Here is a 15,857-nt window from a genome sequence, read left to right on the forward strand (position 1 = left end):
AAATTTGATTAAGTGAGATCTATCTGAAAGGGTTTACTTACAAGACTTATAACACTTCTCTTTTAAGGGTGACAACCTCTCGGCGCCAAGTACCCACACTTGTTCTCCTTTCGAGACACATATGATGGAAGTTATTTCGTAAAGGTGGAGTTTCTCTTGAAAATCCTCCTTACGCGCATTAGTCATATTCTTGTTACTTGCTCTCTCGAGTAGTTGGCGATATACACTGGTCAAGTGATGATTATAGTCCAATTAACGTGATAAGCTTTATAAGCTAAACTTCTTATCAAGAACTTATCACAAACTTAAACTACAGATAACAGATTGACAGATGAACAATAAAGGAATGTTGGATTAAAATGGTAAAAACATGCAATGTATTAAAGAGTATAAGCCTTAGGCCACTGTACAGTATGAATACATACTTTACAAAGAAATACAAAATGAAAAATAAAGAGAATGAACTTTACAAGTTAGGGGAAAGGAATGATGGAATCTTCTCTACGCCAACTCTAAGTTTTCACTAGATTAACCGAAGAAGAAGAAGAAATGCTTTTACAGACGATGGAAGGGCTACTCCTTTCCACCACTCTCTAGGATTTTGGTCGATTCATACAGATGCCTAACTCCTCTCGAAGCCGACCCGCTTACTTGGCAGGGAAGGAGTCCTTTTATACGCAACTTTCGATGGGAAACTTCTATTCTTTTGATCATATCAGTGCCGATTGCAATCTTGTCAAGTCACATCAACTCCAACTACCATTCTCGTCTTCTAGTAAATTCCTCATCCAAGAATATCTCTGTCTTATGGTGCCTATGGTACTTAAGACTCATAACATAACATAGATCCTCACCTTGAAATTGTACTTGCCAAGCAAGGTTTTGTCATTTAGTCCTTCGAACGTGCTCCTCTACGACTCGCTAGTTTCTTCTTTTATTCCTAATCTTGCGTTAAAACACTAAAGACATGGTGAAATAGGCATGGAGACTTATGTAAAGTGTATTTTCTAATATTTATGAATTTATGCTATAAGCCACACGTTTTTATCCCATTATTCTTTTTAAAAGACTATAATAACTTATATTTCTACAAGTTATCAATAGGCCACATCATCACGAAAAAAGATTCATTAGAAGACAAGAATGGTAGTTAAAGTTGTGTGGCTTTACACAATGTTGCTTTCGGGGTTGACATGTGCGGAGGAATAGAAGTTGCCATCTAAAGTAGCTTATATAAAGCCTTCATCTCTACCATGTAAAAGTGTAAGGTCTGAGTGGACCAAATCCTAGAGAGCTCCAGAAGGGCTATCTCCAATATGAGAGCTAGTGGAAAGGATTCCTTTCCACCTTGTGTAGAAGTTCTTCCCTTTCTCCGGCTCTTCTCCGGTCAACCTTTTGAGTGAGAGCTTAGGGAGAGATTAGAGAGAGAAACCACTATCCATTTTCTCTTACTTGAAAAAGAGCAAAATAATGTATTTTTATGCATTCTGCGACTTGACTCCCTTTCTTACTTTTCATTTTGTATTATTAATGTAATGTTTTGACTTTATTATTTACATGGCCAAAAGGCCTACATTATCAATATATTGCAATTTTATTTCCTGCCAATCTATCATTTCTATACTGTTCATCTATTGAAGTGTTATTAGTAATTTAAGTTCATGATAAGTTCTTATAAGAGATCTTTACTTATAAGGTTTATCACATTTAGCTGAGTTTGACTCCATCGCTTGGTCAACGTTCCTCATCAACTACTCAAGAGAGTAAGTAGCAAGGACATAGCTAAACATGTGCATGAAGAAGTTTAGATGTAAAGTCCTAGTTTAGGAGTGAGACATGAATGAACCGGTATCATATCTAAGTGAGAGGGATCCTGAGGATATGAAATCAAGATATGAAAGTAATGTTAAGAAAGACTTAAAAGAATTAAAAGTTACTACCTATACCAACAAGGTGCACTTTCCTTTTCTGTGGCTCGATCATAGGATCTCCAAAGTTAAGTGTGCTTAGCTTGGAGCAATTCCATGTTCGGTGACCTCCTGGAAATTTTCTTAGAATGCATGTGACTGACGAGACAATGCATGCTGAAAGGACTTAAGTTGGTTTGTGGTGCACTTATGTAGATTGTTAATAATATGAAACCATATATTGCATTCTCAATAAATTTATTAGCCATATATAATTCGTTTCCGACAAAAAGACTTTGGAATGAAATGAAGCATGTACTTCATTATCTCTGAGGAACGAGCGATATGAATTTGTTACATTAAAATATATCAAAATTTAATATAGTTGGTTTTGTAAATTCTGGATATTTATCTGATCCACATAAAGTTAGGTCTCAAATAGATTATTTGCTAATAAATGGAGGAACTGCTATATCATGATGATCATTGAAGCAAACCATAACAGTTACTTTCTCAAATCATGTTAAATTCTTACAATTCACGATGTTAGTTGAGAATGTGTATGGTTCAGATCAATGACTCAACACATTCGATTAGGAGTGTGTACCTATGATCACTCGCATGACTATGTGTTCCTACGAAAATCACTCACGATTAAAGGTGTTCATACGGTCTTACTAACCCAAGTGTGCTCCACTGAGCTCACGACATTATTTTTATGTTCCTAAATGGAAGTTAACAGATTACCGACTGGGACCAATAGTAGGTCATTTACGAGGTATATTTTTATACACTCACTATTTTTTATATTTAATATTTCAGGCAAAAGGTAAAGGATTTGAAAAGCTAGCGATCGATAGGAAGGGCCCGTGACATGCCATATGGAGACCTTATTCTACTTTCGCTTCTATTTATTTCAGTTTTTCAGTATTATGTTTTTTAGACATTTTTAATTAAATTTTTATCCTATTTGTTTAACTTTATTTTATTTAAAGAACTGTTAGAACCTGCAGGTCATATTTTCATTGGAGAAGATATGCTCAATTTATTAGAAGAGACACTCTATTCATTGGATAAGAGATGCTAAATATATATAAAAACGAGACAATATAATCGTTGGAGAAGTAATGCTTAATTTTTTTTTGAAGAAGATCAATTTGTGGATAAGTTTGTTCTAGTTGGTTTTAATAAATTTGAGTTGACGTAGTTTCAGACTCAATCACCACAAGGCACAATTTGATTAGATGAGTTACTTAGTATCACATTTGTCGATAATTAATTTAAATTAATGACATGTCAATTTATGATTGACCAAAATTTCTTAGTCAACAATAACTATTATGAATATTTAAGTTCTTTGCCAATTTTTTTAATTTAAAAAATTATATTTTTTTTTTAGTTTTAAAATTTTGATTTTGATTAAAAAAACACTACTCTATAAATCTAAATTATACAAAATATAGAAAACAATAAAAGTAATATCAATTGTGTTTATTTTTATTTAAAACAAAAAATTAAGGACGATTTGGTAATTTTTTGGTTATTGTTTAATTTTTTAAAATTGTGTTTTCTTTCAAACATTTTTTTATGCATGATTTTCATATTTGGTAAGTAAACATTTAAAACCTTATCCAATTTTAAAATCCAAAAGTTTCTTTTTTAAAACATCTTGATCTTAAATACTATTTGAGCCAATCTTTTGCTTACTACTCAACAAGATTTGTTGATTTTATTAAGATGGATGATACCAATTATGTTAGGCAAGTAATATCTCTCCTAGTACAATCATATAATTGGAATTGGATATTAGATAAATAACAAATCAATGAGAGACTTTTCACTCACTTAACCAATCATGACTACCAACCAAAATTTTGATGCAACCTTGTCAATTTAAAGTGATTGATTTTCTTTTCTTTTTCTTTATTTTCTCTTTAGAAGAAACTTCTATTGATTGTATGTTTAATTAACATAACTGACTGTACGATTGGATTGTTTATGAAAAAATATTTTTTAATAATAAATTCTTTAAAAAATCTTTTCTGTAAAATGAGTTTAAAATCTAAACACTTTCATGTTTGGTTTGACCTCTTTATAAATATTTATATGTAAAATTGTGTTTGATTTGTCCTATACTAACAAATGTTTATACTTAATTCAAATTACTATAAAAGTCTATTAAACATTGTAAACTGATTTCATAAATAAATACACGTATTTTGAATTTTTTTTAGAAATATATTTTAAAATTAATTGCACGTTGTTTTGAAATTATTAATTTTGTAGTTACTTAAAACATTAATTTCATTTTTTGTATTAATTTTCTTGGATAATTCAATTTTAGAAGCACAAATAACTTGAAATGTAAATACATAACTACAAAAAAAATATTTGATTCCCAACAATAAAATATATATAAATAAGATAAATATTTTTTTCGAGACAATATAATATCAATTAGACAAAAAGATGTACAATTTGATCGCGATCTTAATTCATCTTTAATTCACGAGCCGAAAATTCATCATTGACATCCTCATGATTTCTTTCACAAATGTTAGGGTGAAGTAGATTTGGTTGAGAAATGAACATTTGTAAATCCCTATATTTAAATGTATATGATCACACATTGAAAAAAATTCAAAGTATTTGAAAATTAACAAAAACAAATAGAAAACAAAACAAAAAGAATGACAGAGTGAAAAATAGATAGTAAAAATGAAAATAAAAAATAGAGGAAGAAAAATAGACATTTGGAAGAGATTCCTCGTTAAACACCAAAGAAACATTTATTCTAAAATTTAGTTGCATATGTTTTCTCTAAAATGATTTATTTTATAATCTCATTTTTCTAAAACTTATTTTAAACCAATACGAAACACCTCAATTTATCTTAAAATGAATTATTTTAAAAATTAAACACTTCAAAAATCAATCCAAACACACTTTTACAAATTGTTGGGCGGGTGAAAATTGTGTGGCACCCTAGTTATCATACATAAAGAAAAAGAGAAACATGATTGTAAATCCCTTCTAAAATTTAAAAATATGTTTAAATGACACATTTAAAATTAGAACTAAATTGTTATAGGACCAGCTACTTACCTTCTTTTATGTCTTTCATGATGTTATCTATTTTTCTAATAAGTTAATTCTAATTAATTTAGTTTTAATTTCACTTGAAATATATATGTATCTATGACTTTTCATTTTGTTAATCGTTCTAAGACTTTACATCTCATATATTTGTACTAATATATTATTGTTTTTACAGGTCCTTACTTGTTTAAGGTGTTGAATTGATATTAAATGTTTAACGTTTATATGCTTGAAAGTTTATAATGTTTGAGGAGTTTGATAACATATATAAATACTCGTTATTATAGTCCTTTTTAGTAGAATAATGAGGATAATACACATAAAAAGAGTATCAAAGCACATAATCTATGTTGTAAATACATAAGTATTTAGAAATATATACGTATTTAGAAAGCATTTAGAAATACATACGTATTTAGAATTACATAAGTATTTAGAAATACATACGTATTTAGAAAGTATTTAGAATTATATACGTATTTAGAAATACATCTTACACAAGCATTATGCCTGTTTAGGCGATTGCCATGTCTAAACGTAGGATGATTAAAAAGGCAGAAACTAGTGAATCATAGGAGACATCTTTTGTAAAGGCTACGTGATGGGAACTCATTTGGTGAAAGGAATAGTCTTTCAGCTAGGCTGTAAAGAGTTTCTTCTTCTTCTCCAATGAAACTTTTGTTGGGATTTATATCCTAAAACTCGTAGATTGTAAATATAATTTATTGACTGTTGTTAATAAAATGTTATTATAGTAATAATTGTTATTGACTATATTATTAGTTTTGTCTTAATAACTAAAATACAGTAAACTAACATCTTAAGCTGTTTGATATGTCTTGAATAGTATGTAGAGACATACAGAGATCAATGTTCGAGATCAACTTAATGGGTCTATAGTATAGGGATAAGATTGGGCACCTTATCCTGGTAAAACTATGGACACAACTCACTTTATTTTTTTTATATAAACATAATGATCAAACGCGTTCGTGTAGGTGACATGGGAGTGAGGGTATCCTATACAATGAGTTTGCATATGAGCAGACCACAAAATAGTAACCAATAGATGTAACTCTATTAACTAGTTAGGTTTCTATTTCGTTAAGATGACCTAGGTAACTTAGTCTAAATCATGAGTGTATTATGAACTCCTGTTCGCGAGGGATTATCCTTTGATTTGTATGGGTGAGAATGGTCGGATCACCGACTCAATAAGCTTATCATTTTAAGAACAAGACTGAGTTGACAGTTGGAAACATAATTATATAAGCTGGAATTCACTCATTCCCTACCTAACAGTAAGTAGATGAGTGTTCCCTTAATGGTGACTTCAAGACTTGAACAAAGGACTCTACCCTCTCTATGGCACGAGAGGGGTTTCTGTTTATTGGTTAGACCATAAACAGGTTGTTCATTAGAGGAGCACAGGTATTTAAGGATTAGAGGTAACCCAGGGGTAAAATGGTAAATTGACCCAGCTGGTGTTACGAACACTCGTGAAGGACTAACTTACTTTTATTTTTCTATATCCATGGACACATAAATTTATCTACCGTGAGAAAAGTTCAGTTGTGCGTCTTTAGTGGACACATAGTTAACAAATATTGATTAATGTGGTTAATGAGTTTAGCCAATTTATCTCACATCATTGTAGCTTTCTGATCTGTAGGTCTATTAGGTCACCTTTCTAGCTCGTAAAAGGTAATAAGATTTATTTATATTTGTTCTAATTTGAAATGTTCAAATTTATATTTGTTCTAATTTGAAGTGCCTCTTCCTTAAACACCGTATAACTCTTTTATGTAGTACTCGACTTTTGACTCTCATATACGATGGAGTGTCCATTCTGCACAAGACATAATCCAACGTATAATCGGATACATCAACATGAGCTTCAATAGGTCCGGTTACACCCACAGACCCCATAGTTGGCCCTTCCATTTGGACTTGATTCAAGACACGATTGTCGACACACAACCGTACATTTCCATTATCTTCTTTCCGTAAAAAGACTTGGACTTCGTACAAAGCATTTGCAGGTCTAATTAATCTTGCACTTGACAATCTGTTTGACTGCCTCTGAAGTTCAGGTAACTCTAGTGGCACCATATGACAAGCATTCTTTGTAGGCGATTCTAACTTGGGTAAACTATCAACCATCTCATCCCAATACTTCTCCATGACACACCTTGTGTCTTTACGAAGTGTCTCCCCCAAGCTATCTGCAAACTCAAATGATGTGACCTCAAATGTTGTTTCGTCTCGAATGAGGCCCTCTCTCAGTTGCATGGCCGGAATCATTCTCAATCTTTTGGGTTGGTTGAAAGCATTAGGATCACCTGATGTTCAAGGAGGAATTCCATTCCAGGTACTACATCAAAGTCATCCATACATATAACCACAAAGTCTACAGGCCCGCTTCATCCTTCCAACTGTATCATCGTTCGTTTCACTAATTCGACGACAGGTAAAATTGTAGAATTCATGACCTTCATTTTTTCTCTATCCTTCTTCCAATGAATGTTCATCCATCTTACTTCTGTCACCATTATGAAATTGTGGGTTGCATCAGAGTCAACCATATGCTCTTCGCGTGCTTCCAGTTGACCTAGGTGTCAACATATATTAGAGCCCCTTTCACATGTTTACTTGTCTCCCCCACTTTCTTCTAAAGACAGAACAAGAATCTTATGGCTCCTACTCTAGGATTCTCAACTTCCTCTACTTGGCCAACTTCCTTTTTTAATTGACTCAACTTGTCATCTGAGTCTGAAGCAAAAGAGGTCTGAAAGGCATAGAAGGGCAATTTATTCAGACACTCCTTAGCTCGATGTGACCCGTCACATATGTAGCAACTGAAATGATGACTTCATGTGTTCAAACTATTATGTCTTCGTCAGGTGTTCCCTGTGTTGGGTTGGGAAGATTTGCAATCTCTACCGGAACTTCTGTCTTCATTGTCAGCTTCAGGAGAATTCGACCGACTTTTAGATATAATTGGTTTTTTCTTGAAGGATTTGTTGGAAAATTTAGAAAAAGTTAATTTGTGAAATTTTCCTACCAATTCAACCTCAATTTTCGGTAAGTTAAATTGAAAAATTTTAGAAGTTGGCTAATTAAAATTTGTTAAGTGAAGTGATTGAAATTTTTTCCTTATTGTTTAGGATTGATTTTAAATGGGAAAAATTGATTGACAACCAAGGATTTTCTTTTAGGTAATCTCAGGTAAGAGATGCTACTATTGGACCCTCGAGTGAAAATTTAAGATTGTGCATGTATTGACTGATTGTGCATTGACAATTGGTAAAATGCATAGATGGGTTGTAAGAGATTATACTACTCGACCTTCGAACATAAATTTAAGAATCTACATGTATCGACTGATTATGCATTGACACTAAGTAAAATGCGTAGTTGAGTTGTAAGAGATTATACTATTGGACCTGGAAACATAAATTTAAGATCATGCATGTATTGACTAATTATGCATTGACATTAGGTAAAATATATAAATGAGTTGTAAGAGATTCTACTACTGCACCTTCGAGTGAAAATTTAATAGTGTTGCATGTGTCTACTGATTATGTATTGAGAGGCTAAAATGCATAGGTGAGTATGTAGGAGTTGTTTGTAACGACCCAACATTTCTAAGTAAGTCGAGGTCGTTAATTTTTAACAAATAAACTTTGATTGATACAAATCGAAACATAAGTCAATTTAAAAACAAAACATGTCAGGCCTGATTTTCAAATATTCAAGAAAACTTAACAACAACACTATTTACAAATAAAAGTTTGTAAACTAAGTTTTAGTACATCTTAAACCTTAAAAGAAATCATAAGCGGAAGCAAAATAACACATTCCCTATGGCAATCACGCTTCCTTCCTGCCCCTCGCCGGTTTGCCACCTTTATTTCCTTTGCCTGAAAATTAAACATAAGAAGGGTGAGTATAACAATACTCAGTAAGAGACCCTCTACTGGTCTCGTCAGGGGAAAATAAATTGTTAAAGTTCTATTGGGACACCCTGTACAGTCGCAGTCTTGTGATCCCGTAGGATACACATTTCAGTCTAACGCCCCGAAGGACGTACATATCAGTCTGACGCCCCGAGGGACGTACATATCAGTCAAGTGTTCTGCAGAACACATATCAGTCAAATGCTCCCGAAGGTGCAAAATAAATTGGTGATCCCGTGGGACACCTACAAGGTAATCATCCCAATACAACCTAACAATCTATCCCCTCATTCCATTCAACCCATCCTTCAGATACTTCAAAACATAGAGTTCTTTCTCTCAACGTCCTAACAGTCAACTTATCTCACTTAGGTCATATGTCTGTCAATAACATACTAATACATCAGTCAATCAAACTATACAGTCAATACACCCCTCAGATCACCAGCACACAGTCATACTTTAGCGTAACGACACCCAATCTAAACGACAATCACAAGATCGCATCTGCATCTCATACAAGCATAATCTACAATTTTCGTCCTGTCCACATCCACACACATATATATATATTCCATGACAATCACAATATGCATTCCACATTAAGTCTACTTCAATTCCTATGCATATATATATATATTTTCAGTCAATCCACAGTGTACATTCAGCACCGAATCTACACCCATACGTGTATAAACATAAGTATCATCTCAACATCTTTACTCAGTCAAAGATAATCATTTAGACATGCAATTCACAATCATAAGTGAGTCCAGTAGAAAATCCCTTACCTTCAAATTTGTTAAGCTCCTTAACCACGTTGAAGTCTATGAAGAACGAACCTAAACATTAAGAAAATTTCTCAATAATTCCCTTCAACGCATCAGTCATTTAAATTCAACCCAATGTGAATCTTTTTGCAACTTACCCAAATCTTCGCGAAAGAAATCGAGCAGTGGCTTTGCGAAGAGATGACGTGCGGCGGAAAGACCGTATACAGATGGCCGGAGAGTCGCGCGGCAGTGCAGACGACGGAGGAGAAGAAATCGGCGGCGGCTGGGCTGAAAACAGAGGAGAAAGGAGAGGGGAGACAGCCGGCGGTTACAGGTTCACGCGGCGGCCTTGCTTCGCGAACAGAGATGGCGGCCGACGGTTGCAGCGACGTCCGGCTGGGTTTGGACGGAACGGAGAGGAAAAGAGAAGATGGAGATGGCCGACGGCAGTTGCTGTGCGAACGGATGGGGCGGCTGACTGCGGTTGGCTGCGGCAGGACGGGAAGAAGAATAGGGAAAATGGGTGGGCGGCTGCTAGGGTACCGGAAGGAGAAGAAAAGAAAAATGAGAGAGGGGTTGTGTGCGCGCGAGAGAGAGAGGTAAATTTCTTTTTCTTTTCTTTTTATTTAAATTAAGTATAAAAATATATATATATATATAAAATTAAAAACAAAATATATATATACATACCTTTGGGGCATTACATTCTTCCCTCCTTAAGAAACTTTCGTCCTCGAAAGTTCTAATCCTGAAATAACTCTGGATAACGAGTCCTCATTTCTTCCTCTCGCTCCCATGTCGCCTCTTCAATTCGATGATTCCGCCACAAAACCTTTACTAATGGAATGCTTCTATTACGAAGCATCTTTACCTCTCTAGCCAGAATCTCCACAGGTTGTTCTACATAGCTCAAATGCTCATCAATCTCCAAGGGTTCATAGTCCACTACATGAGACGTATCGGCCACATACTTCCTCAACATCGAAACATGGAAAACATTATGAACTGCAGAGAGTGATGGTGGTAATGCCAAGCGATACGCCACAACACCAACCCTCTCTAAGATCTCAAATGGTCCAACAAAACGAGGACTTAACTTCCCTTTCTTCTCAAAACGCATAACACCCTTCATAGGTGCTACCTTCAAGAATACCTTTTCTCCCACATCGAACTTAAGGTCTTTTCGCCGTACATCTGCATAACTCTTCTGTCTACTCTGCGCTGTTTGCATACGTGCTCTAATCTTTTGAATAGCCTCATTAGTAGACCGAACTAATTCAGGTCCCATCAATCTATGTTCACCAACCTCACTCCAACAAACAGGGGTTCTACAACATTTGCCATACAAAGCCTCAAATGGTGCCATACCGATGGTAGCCTGGAAACTGTTGTTATAAGCAAACTCCATCAAATGTAGATGAGAGTCCCAACTACCTGGAAACTCTATAACACAAGCTCGTAGCATATCCTCTAAAACTTGGTTCAAACGTTCAGTTTGACCATCAGTCTGTGGATGAAAGGCTGTACTGAAATCCAATCTCGTACCCATAGCAGTCTGAAGTCCCTTCCAAAACTTGGAAGTAAACCGTGCATCCCTATCAGAAACAATCGATACAGGCACTCCATGCAGTCTCACAATCTCAGTTAAATACAACTCTGCCCACTTACTAGCAGTATAAGTGGATTTTCCTGGTACAAAATGTGCCGATTTCGTAAGCCTGTCTATGACAACCAGAATCACTGTGAAACCCTTCAGGGTCTTAGGCAGCCCTGAAATAAAATCCATCGACACATTCTCCCACTTCCACTCTGGCACACTTAAAGGTTGTAATAAACCTGCTGGTTTCTGTCTAGGTGCCTTAACTTGCTGACATACTAGACACTTACTAACAAATTCCGCCACTTCCCTTTTCATATTCCGCCACCAATAAAATCGTTTTAGATCCTGATACATTTTCGTGCTACCAGGATGCATGGAAAATGGGGAATTATGGGCTTCATCTAGTAAGTCAATCTTAACTGTACTGTTCGCTGGCACACATAAACGTCTCTCAAACATCAACCCACCATCAGAGGATATGGAGAACTCATCAGTCTGCCCTGTTTCAACAAGGCGACGTCTCTCCATCAAATAAGGATCATTACTCTGAGCATCAACAATCTTGTGCCTCAGAGTCGGTTGCACCGTTAATTGAGCTAGCTGTGAGGTGACTCTCCCCACAGACACTGCAATCTCAGCTCTCTCCAAGTCTCGATGCAATGGTACCTGTCTAGTAATGAGTGCTGCCGAATGTGATACTTTTCTACTAAGAGCATCAGCCACCACATTCGCCTTACCAGGATGGTATAATATCTCACAGTCATAATCTTTTACCAACTCGAGCCACCTTCGCTGTCTCATATTCAACTCCTTCTGAGTGAAGAAGTACTTTAGGCTCTTATGGTCAGTAAAGATTTGTATCTTTTCACCGTACAAGTAATGTCTCCATATCTTCAATGCAAAAACCACTGCTGCCAACTCCAAATCATGTGTGGGGTAGTTCTGCTCGTGACTCTTCAACTGACGAGAGGCATAAGCAACCACCTTACCTTTCTGCATCAAAACACAACCCAGTCCTTTCTTGGAAGCATCACTGTAAATCACAAAACTTCCAGATCCATCTGGTACAGTAAGGACCGGTGCAGTAACTAACCTTTGCTTAAGGTTCTGAAAACTATCCTCACAAGCTGGACTCCAAACAAACGGAGTTCCCTTCCTTGTCAACTGAGTCAAAGGAGTAGCCAAACGTGAAAAATCCTCCACAAACCTCCGGTAGTACCCTGCTAAACCCAGAAAACTACGAACCTCACTAACTGTAGAGGGTCGAGACCAACTGGTAACCGCTTCTATCTTTGCAGGGTCTACTGAAACTCCCTCACTGGAAACCACATGACCAAGAAAAGCCACCTGCTTCAACCAAAATTCGCACTTCGAGAACTTAGCATACAGTTTATTGGCTCGAAGAGTCTCTAATACCTTATGTAAATGTTCCTCATGTTCGACTTCAGTCTTGGAATAAACCAAGATATCATCAATGAAGACTATCACAAAAGTGTCCAAGAAATCCTTAAACACCCTGTTCATCAAATCCATAAATACAGCAGGTGCATTAGTCAAACCAAAAGACATCACTATGAATTCATAATGTCCATACCTCGAACGAAAGGCAGTCTTAGGAATATCACGGTCTCTAATCCTCAACTGGTGATAACCTGACCGTAAGTCAATCTTAGAGAACACCGTGGCTCCCTGTAACTGATCGAACAAATCATAGATTCTGGGTAAAGGATATCTGTTCTTGACTGTTACTTTATTCAACTCTCTATAGTCAATGCAAAGACGCATCGACCCATCCTTCTTCTTCACAAACAATACTGGTGCACCCCAAGGTGACACACTAGGTCGAATAAAGCCTTTGTCAAGCAATTCCTGTAACTGTACCTTCAGTTCTTTCAACTCAGCAGGAGCCATCCTATAAGGGGCTCTAGAAATAGGAGTAGTGTTTGGCTCCAACTCAATGGCAAAATCAACCTCTCTATGTGGCGGTAGTCCTGGAAGATCTTTTGGAAATACATCTGGGTATTCTCTTACCACAGGTTCTGAAGTTAAAGAAGTCTCACCTTCCCTAGTATCCACCACACTTGCCAAAATACTCCAAGTACCCTGGTTGAGTAGTTTACTAGCTTTCATAGCTGAGATTACTTTAGGCAGTACTACTGTTCCTACTCCCTTGAATTTAAAGCTAGATGCAGTAGGGGGACTGAACACAACTTCCTTACGAGAACAATCAATACTAGCATGATTAGTAGCTAGCCAATCCATACCTAAAATTACATCAAAGTCACGCATATCTAATACCAACAAGGTTACGTCCAGCACACGACCAGCTATCTCAATTTCACATGCTTTAATCTTTTCCTTAGACAACATAATTTCTCCAGACGGTGTAGACACTGACAAAACATAGTCTAAGGGTTCCACCTCTAAGCATGCATGCGTCACAAAAAGCGATGAAATAAATGAATGAGAAGATCCCGAGTCAAACAAGGTCAAGGCAAAATGCCCTAATACTGGTAATGTACCTGTCACTACTGTGCCGGCCTTCTCTGCCTCTGATCTATTAGTGGCAAAGATTGTACCCCGCTGTGGAGGTCTCTCTCCCTGACTGCTCGATCCAGCCCCAGTAGATCTCAAGGGACACCTATCAGCCATGTGTCCCTTCTTGCTTGCACTTATAACAGACTCTCGTTCCCATCAAACAACGACCCAGGTGGCGTTTCCCACACGTATCACATACTGGCCTCTCTTGAGTAGTGTCTCCTGCACCGCCAGAACTCTGCTGGAAACTGCGAAAAGAATCACCTGGTCTCATGTTCCTCTGAGGAACTCCTACAGTTCTCTGCTCTACTTTTCTCTTTTGACCCGACGACGATCCCTTATTAAAGCTCCTTGGCTGTCTTTCATCCTTCCCAATACTCATATCCACTGCCAGACGCAGTGCTTCAGCTTGGGTAGTGGGCTTTAGTGCTCGCACAAAACCCCTAATTTCATCTCTCAATCCCTTGACGAACCTATCAGCTCTAGCCTGCTCATTACTAACAAGCTCAGGGGCAAAACGTGACAGCATATCAAACTCCTGGTCGTACTCCTCGACTGTCATATATCCTTGCTTCAACTCCAAGAATTCCTGGCTTTTGGCGTCTCTAAGGTTAGCCGAGAAAAACTTGGTATAGAAGCAGTCCTTAAACTGATCCCAGGTAATCTGCCTCACATCTCCACCTAGCATGCGCATTGTAGTCCTCCACCAGATAATGCCTCTGTCCCTCAGTAGAAAAGCAGCACACTGAACTCTGTGCTCCTCGGGACATCTCATGTAATTAAATATGGTTTCCACAGAGGACAACCACATTTCAGCTTTAGTAGGATCCTCCAGTGACCCATCAAACGTCTGAGGGTCATACTTCCGAAAGTCCCTCAAATGTTTCGCCTCAGCAGAAAGTTGGTTAGGTAATTCTTGTGCAGGAGGGGCTGCTGGTGCAGGGGGAACTACAGGTGCAGGTGGGACTGCAGGTGCCTGCTGGTTTTGAGCTATAGCTGTCATAAGTTCTGTAAACCTCTGCTCCATGTGAGCAGACAGTGCATCAAACTCGACGTGAGTCACGGGTGCAGCAGGAATTCGCTGTTCAGCTTGACCCTCAGTAGGCTGATTACGACCTGCTCCTCTACCTCGGCCTCCTGCTCCTCTACCTCGGCCTCTACGACCTCCTCTACGTACTTCTTCCCTTGGCGGCATAATTCCTATTATCCACCAACAACACTCTTTAACAAAATCTTAATCATAAACATAAGCAAGTCTTTATCGTCATGCAATCTAGTTTAATTTAGGCAAGGTCATGCAAATAAACCATACATATAAGCATCAAGCATACCTGACGAGAGACGAAGGGTCGCGTTTGCCATAGGAACACAAAAACATAGACTTACATCGTAAGTCAGTCTACAGAACCTAAAACTTAGGCTCTGATACCAACTGTAACGACCCAACATTTCTAAGTAAGTCGAGGTCGTTAATTTTTAACAAATAAACTTTGATTGATACAAATCAAAACGTAAGTCAATTTAAAAAAAAAAACAATGTCAGGCCTGATTTTCAAATATTCAAGAAAACTTAACAATAATACTATTTACAAATAAAAGTTTGTAAACTAAGTTTTATTACATCTTAAACCTTAAAAGAAATCATAAGCGGAAGCAAAATAACACGTTTCCTATGGCAATCACGCTTCCTTCCTGCCCCTCGCCGGTTTGCCGCCTTTATTTCCTTTGCCTGAAAATTAAACATAAGAAGGGTGAGATTTTAAAATACTCAGTAAGAGACCCTCTACTGGTCTCGTCAGGGGAAAATAAATTGTTAAAGTTCTATTGGGACACCCTGTACAGTCGCAGTCTTGTGATCCCGTAGGATACACATTTCAGTCTAACGCCCCGAAGGACGTACATATCAGTCTAACGCCCCGAGGGACGTACATATCAGTCAAGTGTTCTGCAGAACACATATCAGTCAAATGCTCCCGAA

General features: G+C 37.0%; 1 protein-coding gene across 1 annotated transcript; it reads right to left on the minus strand.

The window, feature by feature from the left end:
• Positions 1–13,862: 13,862 nt before the first annotated feature.
• On the minus strand, positions 13,863–15,321 carry LOC116405198. Its single transcript, XM_031889116.1, has 2 exons — positions 15,211–15,321; positions 13,863–15,079 (listed from the first exon to the last, which is right to left on the minus strand). Exons 1-2 carry the CDS (start codon positions 15,239–15,241, stop codon positions 13,986–13,988), a joined length of 1,125 nt encoding a protein of 374 aa, XP_031744976.1. The 5' UTR covers positions 15,242–15,321; the 3' UTR covers positions 13,863–13,985.
• Between the last annotated feature and the right edge of the window lie 536 nt (positions 15,322–15,857).

The sequence above is a fragment of the Cucumis sativus genome, chromosome 7, assembly GCF_000004075.3.
Source record: "Cucumis sativus cultivar 9930 chromosome 7, Cucumber_9930_V3, whole genome shotgun sequence".
Lineage (NCBI taxonomy): Eukaryota > Viridiplantae > Streptophyta > Magnoliopsida > Cucurbitales > Cucurbitaceae > Cucumis > Cucumis sativus.

What these genes read in the sequence shown, in the direction of transcription:
- LOC116405198 (XM_031889116.1), bottom strand. Translation starts at nt 15,241, where the DNA reads ATGGCAAACGCGACCCTTCGTCTCTCGTCAG. An exon ending in GACCCTTCGTCTCTCGTCAG is followed by an intron (nt 15,080 to 15,210) that starts GTATGCTTGATG and finishes GGTGGATAATAG; the next exon opens with GAATTATGCCGCCAAGGGAA.